Genomic DNA, 15,809 nt, shown 5'->3' with positions numbered 1-15,809 from the left:
GGTATACAGAAAAACTTATGGAATACAGCAAAACAGTTGTAAGAGGTAAGTTTATAGCAATAAATGCCTACATTTAAAAAAAAAAGAAAGTCTCAAATAAACAACCCAACTTTATACCACAAGGAACTAGAAAAAAAAAAAAGAGCAAACTAAGCCCAAAGTTACCAGAAGAGGGGAATAAAGATTAGAGAAGAAATAAATGAGGCAGAGACTAGAAAGATAATAGAAAAGATCAACATAACTAAGATTTGTTTTTTTGAAAAGATAAACAAAATTGACAAACTTTTAGCTAGACTAACCGAGGAAAAAAGAGAGAGGACTAAAATAAATAAAATTATAATTTTGAACAATTATATGCCAACAAATTGCATAACCTAGAAGAAATGAATAAACTCCTACAAATGTACACGCTACCAAGACTGAATCATGAGGAAACAGAAAATCAAAACAGACCAATAACAAGTAAGAAGACTGAATCAGTGATCAAAACACTCCAAACAAAGAAAAGCCCAAGACCAGATGGCTTCTTGGGTGAATTATACCAAACATTTAAAGAAGAATTAACAGTTATCCTCAAACTCTTCCAAAATATTAGAGGAGGGAACATTTCCAAACTTATTGTACCAGGCTGGCATTACCCTCACACCAAAAACAGATGAGGACACTACAAGAAAAGAAAATTATAGGCCAATATCCCTGATGAACATAGGTGCAAAAAATCCTCCACAAAATATTAGCAAGCTGAATCTAATAGCACATTAAAATGATCATACACGATGATCAAGTGAGATTTATCCCTAGGATACATGGATGGTTCACCATGCACAAATCAATAAATGTGATACACCACATTAATATAATGAAAGATAATCATATGATCATCTCAATAGAAGCAAAAAAAGCATTTGACAGAATTCAACACCGTTTCGTGATAAAAACTCTCAACAAGTTAGGTATAGAAGGAATGTACCTCAACATAATAAAGGCCATACATGACAAACTCAAAGCTAACATCCTACTCAATGGTGAAAAGCTGAAAGCTTTTCCTCTAAGGTTAAGAACAAGACAAGGGTGTCTACTCTCACCACTTTTCTTCAACATAGTACTGGAAAGCCTAGCCAAAGCAATCAAGCAAGGAAAAGAAATAAAAGCCATCCAAATCAGGAAGGAATAAGTAAAATTGTTTCTATTTGCAGATAACGTGATTTTATGTATAGAAAACCATTAAGACTCTGCCAAAAATCTAATAGAACTAATAAAAGAATTCAGTAAGTTGCAGGATACAAAGTCAGCATACAAAAATCAGTTGCATTTATGTACACTAACAATGAACTATCCAAAACAGAAACTAACAAAGCAATGTCATTTACAATAGAATAAAAAAAGAATAAAATACTTAGGAATAAATTTAACCAAGGAGGTGAAAGATCTATACACTGAAAACTATAAGACACTAATGAGAGAAATTGAAGAAGACACAATCAAATAGAAAGATGTCCCATGTTCATGGATTAGAAGAATTAATTTTCTTAAAATGTCCATACTACCCAAAGCAATCCACAGATTCAATGCAATCCCTGTCAAAATTCCAATGGCATTTTTCACAGAAATAGAAAAAACAATCCTGAAATCCACATGGAACCACAAAAGACCCTAAATAGTCAAAGCAATGTTGGGCAAGAAGAGCAAGGCTGGAGGCATCACACTTCCTGATTTCAAACTCTGTTACAAAGCTATAGTAATCAAACAGTATAATAATGGCATAAAAACAGATACTTAGACCAACAGAACAGAATCGAGAGCCCAGAAATAAACTCATGCATATATGGTAAACTAATCTTTGACAAGGGCACTAGGAATACACAATAAGGCAAAGATAATCTCTTCAATAAATGATGTTGGGAAAACTGGATATCCACATGCAAAAGAATGAAATTGGACCCTTTGCTTATAGTATACACAAAAATGAACTCAAAATGGATTAAAGACTTATGTGTAACTAGGAGAAAAACATAAGGAAGAAGCTCTTTGACACTGGTCTTTACAATGATTTTTTTGGATATAACAGCAAAAGCACCAGCAACAAAGCAAAAATAAACAAATGGGACTACATCAAACTAAAAAGCTACTGCATTGCAAAAGAAACAATTAACTAAATGAAAAGGTGACCTATGGAATGGGAGAAAATATTTTCAAGCCGTATATCTGATGATGGATTAATATCCAAAATATATAAGGAACTCATATAACTCAATGGCAAAAAAACAAACAACCTGATTAAAAATGGGCAAATGACCTAAATTGACATTTTTCCTAAGAAGACACACAAATGGCCAACAGGTATATAAAAAAAGTGTTCAACATCACTAATCATCAGGGAAATGCAAATCATATCCATGATGAGATACCACCTCATACCTGTGAGGATGGCTACTATGAAAGACAAGAGATAAGAAGTGTTAGTGAGGGTGTGGAGAAAATGGAATTGTTGTACACTGTTGGTGGGAATGTAACTTGGCACAGCCACTATGGAAAACAGTAGGGAGGTTCCTCAAAAAATTAAACCATATGACCCAGCAATCCTACTTCTGGGTATATATCCAAAGGAAAGGAAATAAGTATCTCAAAGAGATATCTGCACTCCCATGTTCATTGCGGCATTTTTCATGATAGCCAAGACGCGGAAACAACCTGAGTGTCTGTGGATGGATGAATGGATAAAGAAAATATGGTATGTGTGTATATATATGTGTGTATCTATATATACATATATATATATATAATGGAATATTATTGAGCCTTAGAAAAGAAGGAAGTCCTGCCATTTGCAATAACATGGCTGAATCTGCAGACGTTATGCTAAATGAAATTCCGGACACAGAATGACAAATATTGCATGATCTCACTTTTATGTGGAATCTAAAAAAGTCAAAATCACAGAAGCAGAGAATATAATGGTGGTTGCCAGAGGCTGGGGGTGAGGGGAATGGAGAGATGTTGATCAAAGTGTACAAACCTTCAGTTATAAGATGAACAAGTTCTGGAGACCTAATATACAGCATGGTGACTACAGGTAATAATACTGTATTGTATACTAGAAATTTGTTAAGACAGTAGATCTTAAGTGTTCTCACCACAAAAAAAGAACTAGTAACTAGGGGAGGTGATGGAAGTGTTAATTAGCTTCATTGTGGTAATTACATATATATATATGTATAATATATGTAATATATATATACATAATATATGTTATATATATATATATATAAATCATCGTGTTGTACACCTCAAATGTTTACAATTATTTGGCAATCATACCTCAATAAACCTGGAAAAAATGTCAAGCTGTAGCACAGAGTATATAAATAGCTGCCTTTTGTTAAAGGTGGTGAGAGGATAAGAATATTTATATTTGCAAGTCATATTTGCATAAAGATGCTCTGGAATTATGCACGTGAAATTATTGCAAGTGAATATTTAGAAAATGCAGGGAGGGTTAGGAAGATGGAGTTAAGGGGATATAGCATGTGAGTGAAAGTTTTTACTGTAATCAAAATCATTTAAATGTATTAGCTCTTCGAAAAATGTAACTGAGAAAAAGATCAAAAAAGGAACTTGCTCAAAATTATATAATAACTGACAGTACTGAGATACAATTCCAGGACTCTCTGGCAACAGTCAGTGCTTTTTATTGTACAAAATAAATGCATAAAATAGATAAACTCTATCGTGGAGCTTCTGCTTTTACAAACTAAGGCAATAAAGAGGACCAAGGGAAAAATTGGTTCATGTTGCTGCTCCCAGATCATTTATCGCAGTAGCTACAGAGGATGGGTGAAGGTGGCTGATTTTCAGTTGGCACCAGGATTGGGTAGATGGTAGAAGGGACAGCCCAACAGCACAGAACTACGTCTAATCAAGATAGTAAAAGCTTCCTAAAGTGGGAAAGTGCTTTTAGAGATTGAGAAATACCTTGGAAAGCCAATAGGGATACCATAAATTAAGTGATAAGGAAGACTTAAGAAAACTTCCTAGTGTATCCTATCCTTTCATCCAGGTAGATGCTTTCCCAGACATATCTGAGGTCTACTCTAGTAACCCAAGTGACAGGAAGATCCAAGTGGCTGCTTCTAACCTCAACTATGACTTTATCAATGGTGGAGGAGACAGATCAGAGGTTTCCAGTCTTCCAACTAGAAAGAAGATGTCAGGACTTTGCAAACCACATTAAGAATTTTTTAGAAAACTGGCTTTTTAGCTAATCCAAGAGCAGAATTTCTAAGCACAAGGATTTCCCCATCCTGCTGGGGTCTCTACTTGAGAAAATGGTTTAATTTTTTTTTATTTCATTTCACTTTAAGAAAATACAAATCTCTGTACTTGGATAATTTCTCAAACCGAATAGGAAAACACTATAAGAAGGTTGTCTACAAACAGTACCAAGATGAGTCCTTCACCAAACGCCTGGAGAACTTCAATATCAAAGAAGATGGGATCTTGGGCCCTATTATCAGAGCCCAGGTCAGGGACACACTCAAAGTAAGTAACAGAAATATAGAACCATGGAATAAGTTAAATAGTGAAAGACAGATTATAAGTACTTGTTACTTGTTTATTTTAGAAAGAAAAATGAGCCCATATAATTTTTAATTCAAATGCAGCTTTTAGTTGTTAGTATTTGCACTTATTTATAGCCTACTTCATAATACAAAGGATATGGGACAGTTTATCAAGTTATAGAGGAATAAAACAAAGAGTCGATGTAATTGGGGTGAAGGATAATATGGAGACAAAGAAAATAAAGCCACAGATAAGGTAAGTATAATGAAACACATACCAGCTGCTCCTATAATGTTGTCTGCGAATTTTATCTTAAGTTTTCTAGTGACCAAAGTAAACTGGGGAATATGTCAGGACAAGATTCACAGTAGTCATAAAAGAAGCACAGTTTCCCCTGATACTGAGACCCAGGAGGAATTTCTCCCACGGATCCTTAAAAAGAGGATGCTGTGTGATGCAGTGGATGGAATCCTTGATAAAATCCCTACAACTGGTACAATAAATAAAAAACTTGCATAGTTTTTAAAAATAATGTTTCTCGGGGGCCAGCCCAGTGGCGTAGTGGTTAAGTTCATGCGCTCCGCTTCAGTGGCCCAGGTTTCGCAGGTTCGGATCCCGGGCGCAGACCTGCACACCACTTGTCAAGCCATGCTGTGGCAGGCGTCCCACATATAACGTAGGAGGATGGGCACAGATGTTAGCCCAGGGCCAACCTTCCTCAGAAAAAGAGGAGGATTGGCAACAGATGTTAGCTCAGGACGAATCTTCCTCACCAAAAAATAATAATGATAATAATAATGTTTCTCATTATTTATTTATTATTTACTATGTTCTCAATGAGAACACAGTAAACGCAGCTGAGTAAAAACAATTCTTCAATGTGATCTAGGTATGTTGTTTTCTGAGGACTGGTCTCTGATGAAGATAAATTTAGATATATATCAGGAGCACTGAGAGTTCTTCAGACAGTTTTCCTTAAATGTTATGTCACATCATCAAGCTTTTGATAAGAACTGGGCAGCAGATAATTGAAGGTTGCAATCTTTGGCAAGATTCTAGAATGCAGATAACCTACAGATTAAAGATTGTATATTGGGGCCAGCCCAGTGGCGCAAGCAGTTAAGTGCACACGCTCCGCTGTGGTGGCCCAGGGTTTGCCGGTTCGGATCCCGGGCGCGCACCAATGCACTGCTTGTCGAGCCATGCTGTGGCGGCGTCTCATATAAAGCAGAGGAAGATGGGCACGGATGTTAGCTCAGGGCCAATCTTCCTCAGTAAAAAGAGTAGGATCAGCATCAGATGTTAACTCAGCTGATCCTCCTCACAAAAAAAAAAAAAAAAGATTGTATAAATGCTTCGGCCATCAACCACAGAGAAGATAAGGTTAAAGTTCTCTTGTGAAGACTAAGGAGCCTAACTAGGACTCCAGTGTGAATAATGCTCCTCCTTTTACCTCTTCGTGGGGTGAACTAAGAAAATATCTGTAGACAATGCCAATTCTGTTCGCTTAAGAATAACAAAAGGACAGAAAGCAGCCTTTCTCTGTTCCTATTTCTCTTTCCTCATTTCTGATCCCTTTCAGGTGCTCTTAGCAAGTGTAATTACCTCATTGGAAATTCAAGATCTTGCTATTTGTGATGCCCCTCAAGAAGGTGGCTTCAAGGACAGTGGTTCTAGGAGATCTAGCAGGCTGGAGAAGGGGATCATGATCTGGAAAGGAGAAGGAGCCTATTCAAAGACAGATGTGGTCCAGGCTGAAAAGAGAGGGGAAGGAGGATGGGGACCAGATTGGAGAGAGTGATATACTGTAAGGAAAATGTCACTTCCAAGGTCACACGGCTCTTTCCATTTTCTACCGTACTGTGTGAGTGAAACTCAAATGCTTCTGTCAGGTGATGGGGAAAGGTTGCTGCTCAGATAAACAGAACTAGTTTACATACACACACACACACACACACACACACACACACACACACACACACCATCCAAGTAAATATGCAAAGCTAGCATTCTATATTAATTCTCATAACCGACCTTAAATCCTGAAATAATGAATTTGAGTTAACTTTGTAGATTGTGTTCAAAAATATGGCCAGCCACACCTACAGCATTTACCCTCATGGAGTGACCTTCTCTCCTTATGAAGATGAAGTCAACTCTTCCTCCACCTCAGGTTTGAACCTTTCACTTCTACTGAATGAAACTGTTGGCCTCTGAGAGGCTGCCATATTTTTCTGCTGTCCTCCTTGCCCAGCAGTATAACTTGTGCAGTCAGGTGGTATCCATGTAGGGGTATCCTAAAAGTCAAAACAAACCCTACTCACTTCAGGGATTTTGTTTACCCTAGTGATTACAAAATACTGTGTCCTTTGTTAGTGCCATAGCAGCCTCTAGTGGAGTAATATCTAATGGCTACATGCTGTCCAGGGTTCTATCAAGTGGATCTTAATATAAAAAGAATATTCCTGACTTATTTCACTTAGCAGAATACCCTCAATTTCCATCCATATTGTTGCAAATGGCACAATTTCATCTTTTTATGGCTGAGTAGTATTCCATTGTGTATATATACCACATCTTCTTTAATCGTTCATCCAGTCAAAAAATGGGCAGAGGATATGAACAGACATTTTTCCGAAGAAGATACACAGATGGCCAACAGGCATATGAAAAGATGTTCCACTAATTTATAGGGAAATGAAAATCAAAACTACAATGAGATATCACCTCACACCCATCAGAGTGCCTATTATTAAAAAGATGAAAAATAACAAGTGTTGGAGAGGATGTGGATAAAAAGGAACCCTCATGCATTGCTTGTGGGATTGTAATTGGTGCAGCCCCTATGGAAAACAGTATGGAGATTTATCAAAATTTTAAAAATAGAACTCCCATATGACCCAGCAATTCCACTTCTGGGTATCCAAAGAACATGAAAACACTAATTTGAAAAGATATATGCACCCCTATGTTCATTGCAGCATTATTTACAATAGCCAAGACTTGGAAGCAACCTAAGTGCCCATCAATGGATGAATGGATAAAGAAGATGTGGTATATATATACATACACAATGGAATACTATGCAGCCATAAAAAAGATGAAACTGTGCCATTTGCTACAGCCTGGATGGACCTTGAGAATATTATGTTAAGCAAAATAAGTCAGATGGAGAAAGACAATTACCATATGATCTCACTCATATGTGGAAGATAAACAAACAAACAAAGGCGTAGATACAGAGAACAGATTGGTGGTTACCAGAGGGGAAGGGGGCGAGGGGAGGATAAAAGGGGTAAATGGGCACATGTGTATGGTGATGGATGGAAACTAGACTTTGGTGGTGAACACAGTGTAGTCTATACAGAAGTCAAAATATAATGATGTACACCTGAAATTTATATAATGTTGTGAACCAATGTGACCTCAATAAAATAAATTTAAAAACAGAATATTCCTTTCCCAATATTAATTGGTTCTAATGAGAGCTCAACTATTTATTTATTTACTTATTTATTTTCATTAAATAATTTCAAAAGTGAGAACAATTTTGACTGCATTTTCTTTCAGGCAATAACATCATGGTCAGAGCAGTCAAACCAGGGGAAACCTATACTTATAAGTGGAACATCCTCGAGTCTGATGAACCCACAGAACGTGATGCCCAGTGCTTAACCAGACCATACTACAGTAATGTGGACGTTACAAGGGACATTGCCTCTGGGCTGATAGGACTACTTCTAATTTGTAAGAGCAGATCCCTGGATAAGCGAGGCATACAGGTATTTTGTCCTTGAAGTAACCTTTCAGAAATTCCAGGAATTTCTTCTGCCTAGACCACATTTCTTCTGCCAAGTACACATTAGGTGTACTTGCTAAGTAATGAGGCTTTTCCTTCTAGAGAACAGAAATGATTAAGTAGTCCTCTTTAGCACGAATGTGATGATGTTTATTCCTTTGGTTACTTTTTTGTCTTGCCTCTTTTCACCTAGACTCTCGCTGCAGAAAGTATACTGTGTGATACTGTATTTTGTTCTAGTTTCAAATTCCAGGTCTGTTGGTATTGGCTATGTGATGAGCAAGTCTCTTAGCATCTCTTAATTTCTTCCTTTTATCAAGTGGGTAATACCCCTCCTAAAAATTTTACAGGGTTGTTTTGGGGCTCGGTGAAATACCACCTGGTAAAAGTGTAAAGCTCTGTACCAATCCTTGTTATTTTTAGACTCACACTAGGGAGAGATAAGAGAGATACATTTGGAGACAAATCTAGTAAAGTTGGACCTAGACGATCATCCATCTCTAGTGAGTTATACAGAAGAATGATAACAAACACATGGATGTTCTGCCTTTATCTTCGTTGAAGAATAATAGTCTCATATTATTAACATAAAATTCCTGGACAGTTAGGCTAAGCTATAATCAAAGAAGTCTCATCCCAGGGCATGCAAAATAAATAAATATATGCCTAGAAAAATCAGAAATGGGCATTTGGAAGACCCTAATTTATTGAGCTAGGAAAAGAAACAGGTAGGGGGAGGTATAAAGCTTTCCTATTACAACCTCTTGTTTTATCCTTTGCAACTATTTGGAGCACATCCAGTCAATCATTTAGGTTGAAAGGCGTTCAACTACAGAGATAAACAAAATTATAGTTGCAATGATGAAATGGAATTTTTCTATTAGGATATTTTAGTCTCTGAATTTCTGTTCTTCTCTCTTTGCTTTTGCACATTATCTTTGGCTCTAACAAGGGCTTTGTACACAATGGGCTCTCATAAATGCCTGCATCTGTGGCTTCAGTGGCCCCAAGAGCTGTGCCCCTTTGGTTTCTGAGAAGAACTCAGAGTTGTAGGTAATCAGCTGGAACATTAATCATTGAACACAGCCCCTTTACCCTCCAGAGGGCAGCAGACATTGAGCAGCAGGCTGTGTTTGCTGTGTTTGATGAGAACAAGAGCTGGTACATAGAGGACAACATCAACAAGTTTTGTGAAAGTCCTGATAAGGTGAAACGTGATGACCCCAAGTTTTATGAATCAAACATCATGAGCAGTAAGTTGGAGTACTGTTTTTGTCCATCAGTTTTTCACTCCTGTGTTGAAGCATGAGTGTGCCTAGAGTTGGAGACATGGATGAGAATCCACTCACCTCTTATCCTCACTTCCAGTCCACTGATTTGGTGGTGAAATTACTGGGTGATATTATAGCAATCTTTTTGAGGTCAAAAGCTTATTATCCTCAGAAGTCTTATTGGTCTCCTGCTCCAAATGTGTGCTTATGCTTGTGTGTGCATGGGCACATGCTCTGGGCAGAGAGGAACAGGGTAAGGGGCAGGATGGAGAGGGAAGGGGCTACGGGCCTTGGTCAGTGGTATCTGAGTGCCAGAGCAGAAACAAGGAAAGTAATACAAAGCTGGATTGTCAAATCAAACTAAGGCAAAATGCACATGAGGGGCCAAGAGTCTTGAAAGTCAATCCATGAAGAGGTTTGAAGTGTGTAGTAAAAAGTTCAGAACAGAAGGAATTCCCTGAGCCAAGGCGTTTGCTGCAGTTTTAAAGTTCAGTGCCCAAAGACACTGCTGTGGGAAGTTGGAGAAAAATTTCACTGAGCCAGCTGGATGCAAACTTCTCCACAACGGTCAGGATCCCCACCACTGTTGCTCAGAGCCGAGAGTCACTGTGATCACCTTCTCTGATAGGTAATCACAGATATGAGGGTGATTTCTCCATGGTCTGTCCGTATAGCCTCAGATGACTGACAACTTGGGATTATCAGAACTGGCAGGTGCCATGAGAATAACTCCAAACAGGGAGTTATTCTCAGCTTTCTTTGCATAATTTTATTTTGGCAGTGAATCTGTCATAGTTCTCGCCCTGTGCTGTCCATTAGAAATTATGTATGAGCCACTAACGTAATTTAAACTTTTCTAGTAGCCATATTAAAAATTAAAGACAAGTAGGTGAAATTAATTTTAATAATGTGTTTTATGTAATATAGCCTAAATATTATCATTTCCAGATATAATCAATTTAAAAATTAATGAGATTTACTTTATTTCTTACTAAATCTTTGAAATCTGGTGTATGTTGTACATTTACAGCACATCTCAACCCAGATGACCCACATTTCAAGTGCTCAATAGCCACTTGTAGCTAGTGGCTACTGTATTACACAGTGCAGCTATAGACCCTTTAGAGAAGCCTCGCAAAGGACCTACAAACTTAAAACATATTCATCACTTATTCAGTAAACTTTTAAGTGCTCACTAATGCCAAGCATTGTCCCAGGATTAGGGCTATAGTGGTAACCCAGGCCAACATGGGCCCTGCCCTCGTAGAAATCATACCTGTGATTTCATTACCATGCTTAGTACATAAGCAGGTGAAGATATTGGCTAAAGCTGAGTCCCTTTGAAAGAAAATGAAAATGTATGAACTTGATACTTGAATAAAAACTATAGATTATATAAATATGAAGAGGGAGCAATAAAAATTGTAAAATGTGTTAAATATGCTTGATTTTTAGGGACATCACTTCTTATTCAATAACTAATGTGTCAAGAAGGTGAATTTCTTATAATCACTTTTCCTCTAGGTAGAATTATTCTAGATAATATTCTAAGTTGATCTTCAGAATATCTTTAAAAGCAGAATGTGGAGCACAAAATATTTAATATACACTTGACAAATGAATGAATAAATCAATGTGAATGAAAAGCTTTGTCTTTATCCTGACATTTCTCCCTTGGCTAACTTAGGAGAAAAAGCTCTCATTTGGGAAGTCTGAGTTTGATCTTCTAGTCACATGTCAGACCTGGTTAAGCTTATCTCAGATAATCACTGCTTTGACGCAACCAAATTAGCATTGGGACGTTTATCTTAAGTATAGTTAGACACATGCCCTTTTGTTGGCATAGGCCTGGTGTTTTAACAGATTTTGCTTTCTCAGCTATCAATGGCTATGTGCCTGAGAGCATACCCACACTAAGATTCTGCTTTGATGACACTGTCCAGTGGCACTTCTGCAGTGTGGGAACCCTGGATGACATTTTGACCATTCATTTTACTGGGCACTCATTCATCTATGGAAAGAGGCACGAGGACACCTTGGCACTCTTCCCCATGCGTGGGGAGTCTGTGACCGTCACAATGGATAATGTTGGTAAGAGCCTGAACACTTAGAGGTATCTCTGGTCTATAAAGGTCTGCTGCAGCTCTCCAGACCACCACAGCTCCTGGGTTTATCTTTCTGATCTCTTGCAGGCTTTCCTTTCAATACTTTTCATGATTTCCATTTGAGAAGTTAATTACTTAAATGGGTCCAGTCCTTTAAAGTGGCTTCCATTTATCCTTCTCTGGGCCAAGAAATAAAGATACATAGCAGAAAGATAAGGCATAACTTTGAGGAGGAAGCATGATCATTCAGCCACAAGAGAGCATTTCTTTTATCAAAATGCCCTTTTCAGTGCTTAGGACAGCCATCGTGCCTAGGGTTGGTTACCATCAGATATAGTGCCTTAGAGGCTGGCCTCAGAGTCAGCACATGTCATGGAAAGCAGGTGGGCTTTGGAGTTCATCACATCCGGGTTCGAATCCTGCTCTGCCACTCAGTATTTGTGTAACCTTGGGCAAGTTACTCCACCTCGCTGAACCTCAGTTTATTCATGTGAAAAACACAATAACAACACCTCACAGAGCTGCTTTGACCACTAATTGTAGTATGTGTCAAGTTTCTAGCACTCAGCAGACATTCAACAAGTGGTAACTATTGGAGACTTCCCAGGAAATCTTCAGTGTGCCAGAAAATCATACCATTTCAGAGAGATCTAAAATTTCCCTGGGCCCACCTGAATTATTTATTAGTTAGGAATATCTAAATGTCTCTTATTTGTGTGGGTAAACATCATCATCTTCCCCTAACTCCAATTCTCAAGCAAGATATGCAGCTATAAGATATTTATGATATTTAAAGTCCATTTGATTCATCCCTTTTTAAATATACTCTAAAATATTGACTCTCAAACTATCTGTGCTAAAAGTTTTTTTCTCCCTAATCTCCACTGACCAATATTTTGGGTCTATATTCTGTTAAATCAGATAGGTGCACTGATTGCATGCTTGGAAGTCACAGCAATGTCAAATTGCTAAAAAGTTTCCTAAACACTTTACCCTCAATTTCTCTCCTTGTGTCACTGTGGAACAGTAATCAACAGTTCACAGATCAGCGGTGGTTCACAGACCGCACTTGAGTATCCTTGATTAAAGGTTGTGGGAAATTATCTGCTACAGTGGATCTTTCTTAGGGTTTTTATATCTTTTTCTGGACTTAGAGCTCTCTGTTCTCTTTGTCTCTCTTCTGTAGGAACTTGGATGTTAACTACCATGAATTCCAATCCAAGAAGCAAAAACCTAAGGCTGAAATTCAGTGATGTTAAGTGTATCCGGGAGGATTATGAAGACTCATATGAGATATTTGAACCTCCAGCGTCTACAGCCATGACTCCACGGAAAACACACGATTTTTCAGAAAACGATGAAGAGAATGATGCTGACTATGATTACCAGAACACGCTGGCTTCATCATTAGGACTTAGGTCATTCAGAAATTCATCATTGAATCAGGGGGAAGATGAGTTCAATCTTACTGCCCTAGCTCTGGACAACAACTCTGAATTCCTTCCTCCAAGTACCAATACAACTGTTGGATCAAATTCTTCTTCCCCAAGTAACGTTAGCAGACTCATTGCCAATAACTTTGCAAAACCTCAGAAAACTCTTTCTCATTTAGAAGCCACAACAGCTGGTCCCTCCCTGGGACACATTGGCTTAGACAAGAACTCAGTTCTCAACTCTTCCACAGCAGAGCATTCCAGCCTTTATTTTGAAGACCCTATAGAGGATCCTCTACAGTTGGATGTCACAGGGATAAGCCTACTCCCACTTGATGCAGAAGGATTCAGAAGTCAAGAACATGCTAAACATAAGGGATTCAAGGCAGGAAGAGACCAAGCAGCAAAGCATAGGTTCTCCCAGATGGAATTTCCAGCACATAAAACTGGGAGACATTTAAGCCAAGGCAACTCTTCTCCTTCCAGAATGAGGCCCTGGAAGGAACTTCCCAGTGATCTGCTACTTTTGAAACAAAAGAATCCATCTAAGATTTTGAATGGGAAATGGCATTTGGTTTCTGAGAAAGGTAGTTATGAAATAATCCGAGATGCTGATGAAGACATGGCTATTAATAAGCTGCTGAACAGCGCCCAGAATGCCTCCAGGACTTGGGGAGAAAGCATCCCTCTTACAAACAAGCATGGAAAGCAGAGTGACCACCCGAAGTTTTCTGGAATTAGACGTAAATCTCTACAAGTAAGACAGGATAGAGGAAATAGTGGATTGAAGAAAAGCACTTTTCTCATTAGAACACGAAAAAAGAAAAAGGAAAAGAAGCTTGCATACAATGTTCCTCTATCTCCACGGGGCTTTCACCCTCTAAGAGGAGAGGCCAACACCACATTTTCAGATGGGAGACTTGATCATTCATTGTTACTCCATAAGTCCAATGAAACATCTCTTCCCACAGACCTCAATCAGACATTCCTTTCTGTGAATCTTGGCCTGATAGCCTCACTTCCTGACCAGGATCAGAATCCTTCAAACAACACCAGTCAGACAAGCTCCTCTCCAGATCTTCATCAGACAATGCCCCCAGAGGAACACTATGAAATGTTCTCTGTTCAAGACTCTGATCAAATGCACTCTACTACAGACCCCAGTCACAGATCTTCTCCAGAGCCCAGCCAAATGCTCGACTATGACCTAAGAAACAAGTCTTTTCCTACTGACATTGGACAAATGTTCCCTCCCTTGGAAGCTGAAGTCTGGGAGTCAACCATCTCTCCAGACATCAGTCAACCATCCCTCTCTCCAGAACTTAGTGAGACAAACCTTTCCCCAGACCTTGGTCAGGTGCCCCTTTCCCCAGACCTCAGCCAGGAGACTGTCTCTCCAGACCTCAGCCATAAGACCCTCTCTCCAGACCTCAGCCAGATGCCTCTTTCTCCAGACCTCAGCCAGGAGACTCTCTCTCCAGACCTCAGCCCGGAGACTCTCTCTCCAGACCTCAGCCAGATGCCTCTTTCTCCAAACCTCAGCCAGGAGACTCTCTCTCCAGACCTCAGCCCGGAGACTCTCTCTCCAGACCTCAGCCAGATGCCTCTTTCTCCAGACCTCAGCCAGGAGACTCTCTCTCCAGACCTCAGCCTGGAGACTCTCTCTCCAGACTTCAGCCAGACAACCCTTTCCCCAGACCTTGGTCAGATGCCGCTTTCCCCACACCTCAGCCAGGAGACTGTCTCTCCAGACCTTAGCCAGACAACCCTTCCTCCAGACCTCAACCAGACAACCCATTCCCCAGAACTCAGTCAGATGCCCCTTTCCCCAGACCTCAGCCAGCCAACTCTCTCTCCAGACATCAGTCAGACAACCCTTCCTCCTGACCTCAGGAAGACATCACCTCCTCCAGACCTTGATCAGATATCCTATACTTCTGAATCTAGTCAGTTATTGCCTCTTCCAGAATTTGATCAGATTTTTCCTTATCCAGACCTCAGTCAAATGCCATCTCTTCCACCATCTTCTACACTAAATAACACTTTTATACCGAGGGAATTTAATCCACCGGTTGTAGTAGGCCTCAGTGGAGATGATGGAGATTACATTGAGATTATTCCAAGGCAGAAGAAAGAGAGCAGTGAAGAAGACTTGGCTAAATTTGATTACGTGACCTATGATGACCCTTACCAATCTGATATTAGGACAGACATCCACTCCTCCAGAAATCCTGACAACATTGCAGCATGGTACCTCCGCAGCACCAATGGAAACAGAAAATATTATTACATTGCTGCTGAAGAACTATCCTGGGATTATTCAAAATTTGCACAAAGGTTTGGCCAGGTTTCTCCTTTTATGTTCTTATTTTTCCACTACTGCTTAAAAAAAAGGAATTACAACAGTCCAAGGAGATAATTCTGGGCTAATCATACTAAGTATAATTTAGTTCCCCTATTGCAACTTGGCCTATACTATTTCCTTTGTCAATTCCAAGAATCAGCTTCTCTACTTTAGGTAACATGTGGACAATATAAGAACCATCACTATAAGAAGTCTGTGATATTCCATAGCTAAATAAGCCCCCACCTCTCTCTTCTTCTCTCACCACATGTTCCTACCCCCTCTTCTTGCTCCAAT

The 15,809-nt window shown here is 39.1% G+C and overlaps 1 protein-coding gene across 4 annotated transcripts in view; it reads left to right on the top strand.

Annotated features, from left to right (window-relative positions):
* The window catches only part of F5 (coagulation factor V), a 72,917-nt gene that overhangs the window by 34,334 nt on the left and 22,774 nt on the right, over positions 1–15,809 (top strand). For all 4 annotated transcript variants that reach the window (XR_015553877.1, XM_087437798.1, XM_087437800.1 and 1 more), the window contains exons 8-13: positions 4,362–4,539; positions 6,634–6,733; positions 8,131–8,342; positions 9,462–9,612; positions 11,509–11,721; positions 12,922–15,505. Coding sequence is in view for 3 of the 4 variants with exons in the window: in XM_087437798.1 (XP_087293924.1) it covers positions 4,362–4,539; positions 6,634–6,733; positions 8,131–8,342; positions 9,462–9,612; positions 11,509–11,721; positions 12,922–15,505 (3,438 nt within the window). In the remaining variant the exon portion in view is untranslated. The remainder of the gene's footprint in view (positions 1–4,361; positions 4,540–6,633; positions 6,734–8,130; positions 8,343–9,461; positions 9,613–11,508; positions 11,722–12,921; positions 15,506–15,809) is intronic.

This window comes from Ceratotherium simum, chromosome 2, assembly GCF_057802395.1.
Source record: "Ceratotherium simum simum isolate JZ-2026a chromosome 2, ASM5780239v1, whole genome shotgun sequence".
Classification (NCBI taxonomy): domain Eukaryota; kingdom Metazoa; phylum Chordata; class Mammalia; order Perissodactyla; family Rhinocerotidae; genus Ceratotherium; species Ceratotherium simum.
This window is presented reverse-complemented; position numbering and strand designations above follow the sequence as displayed.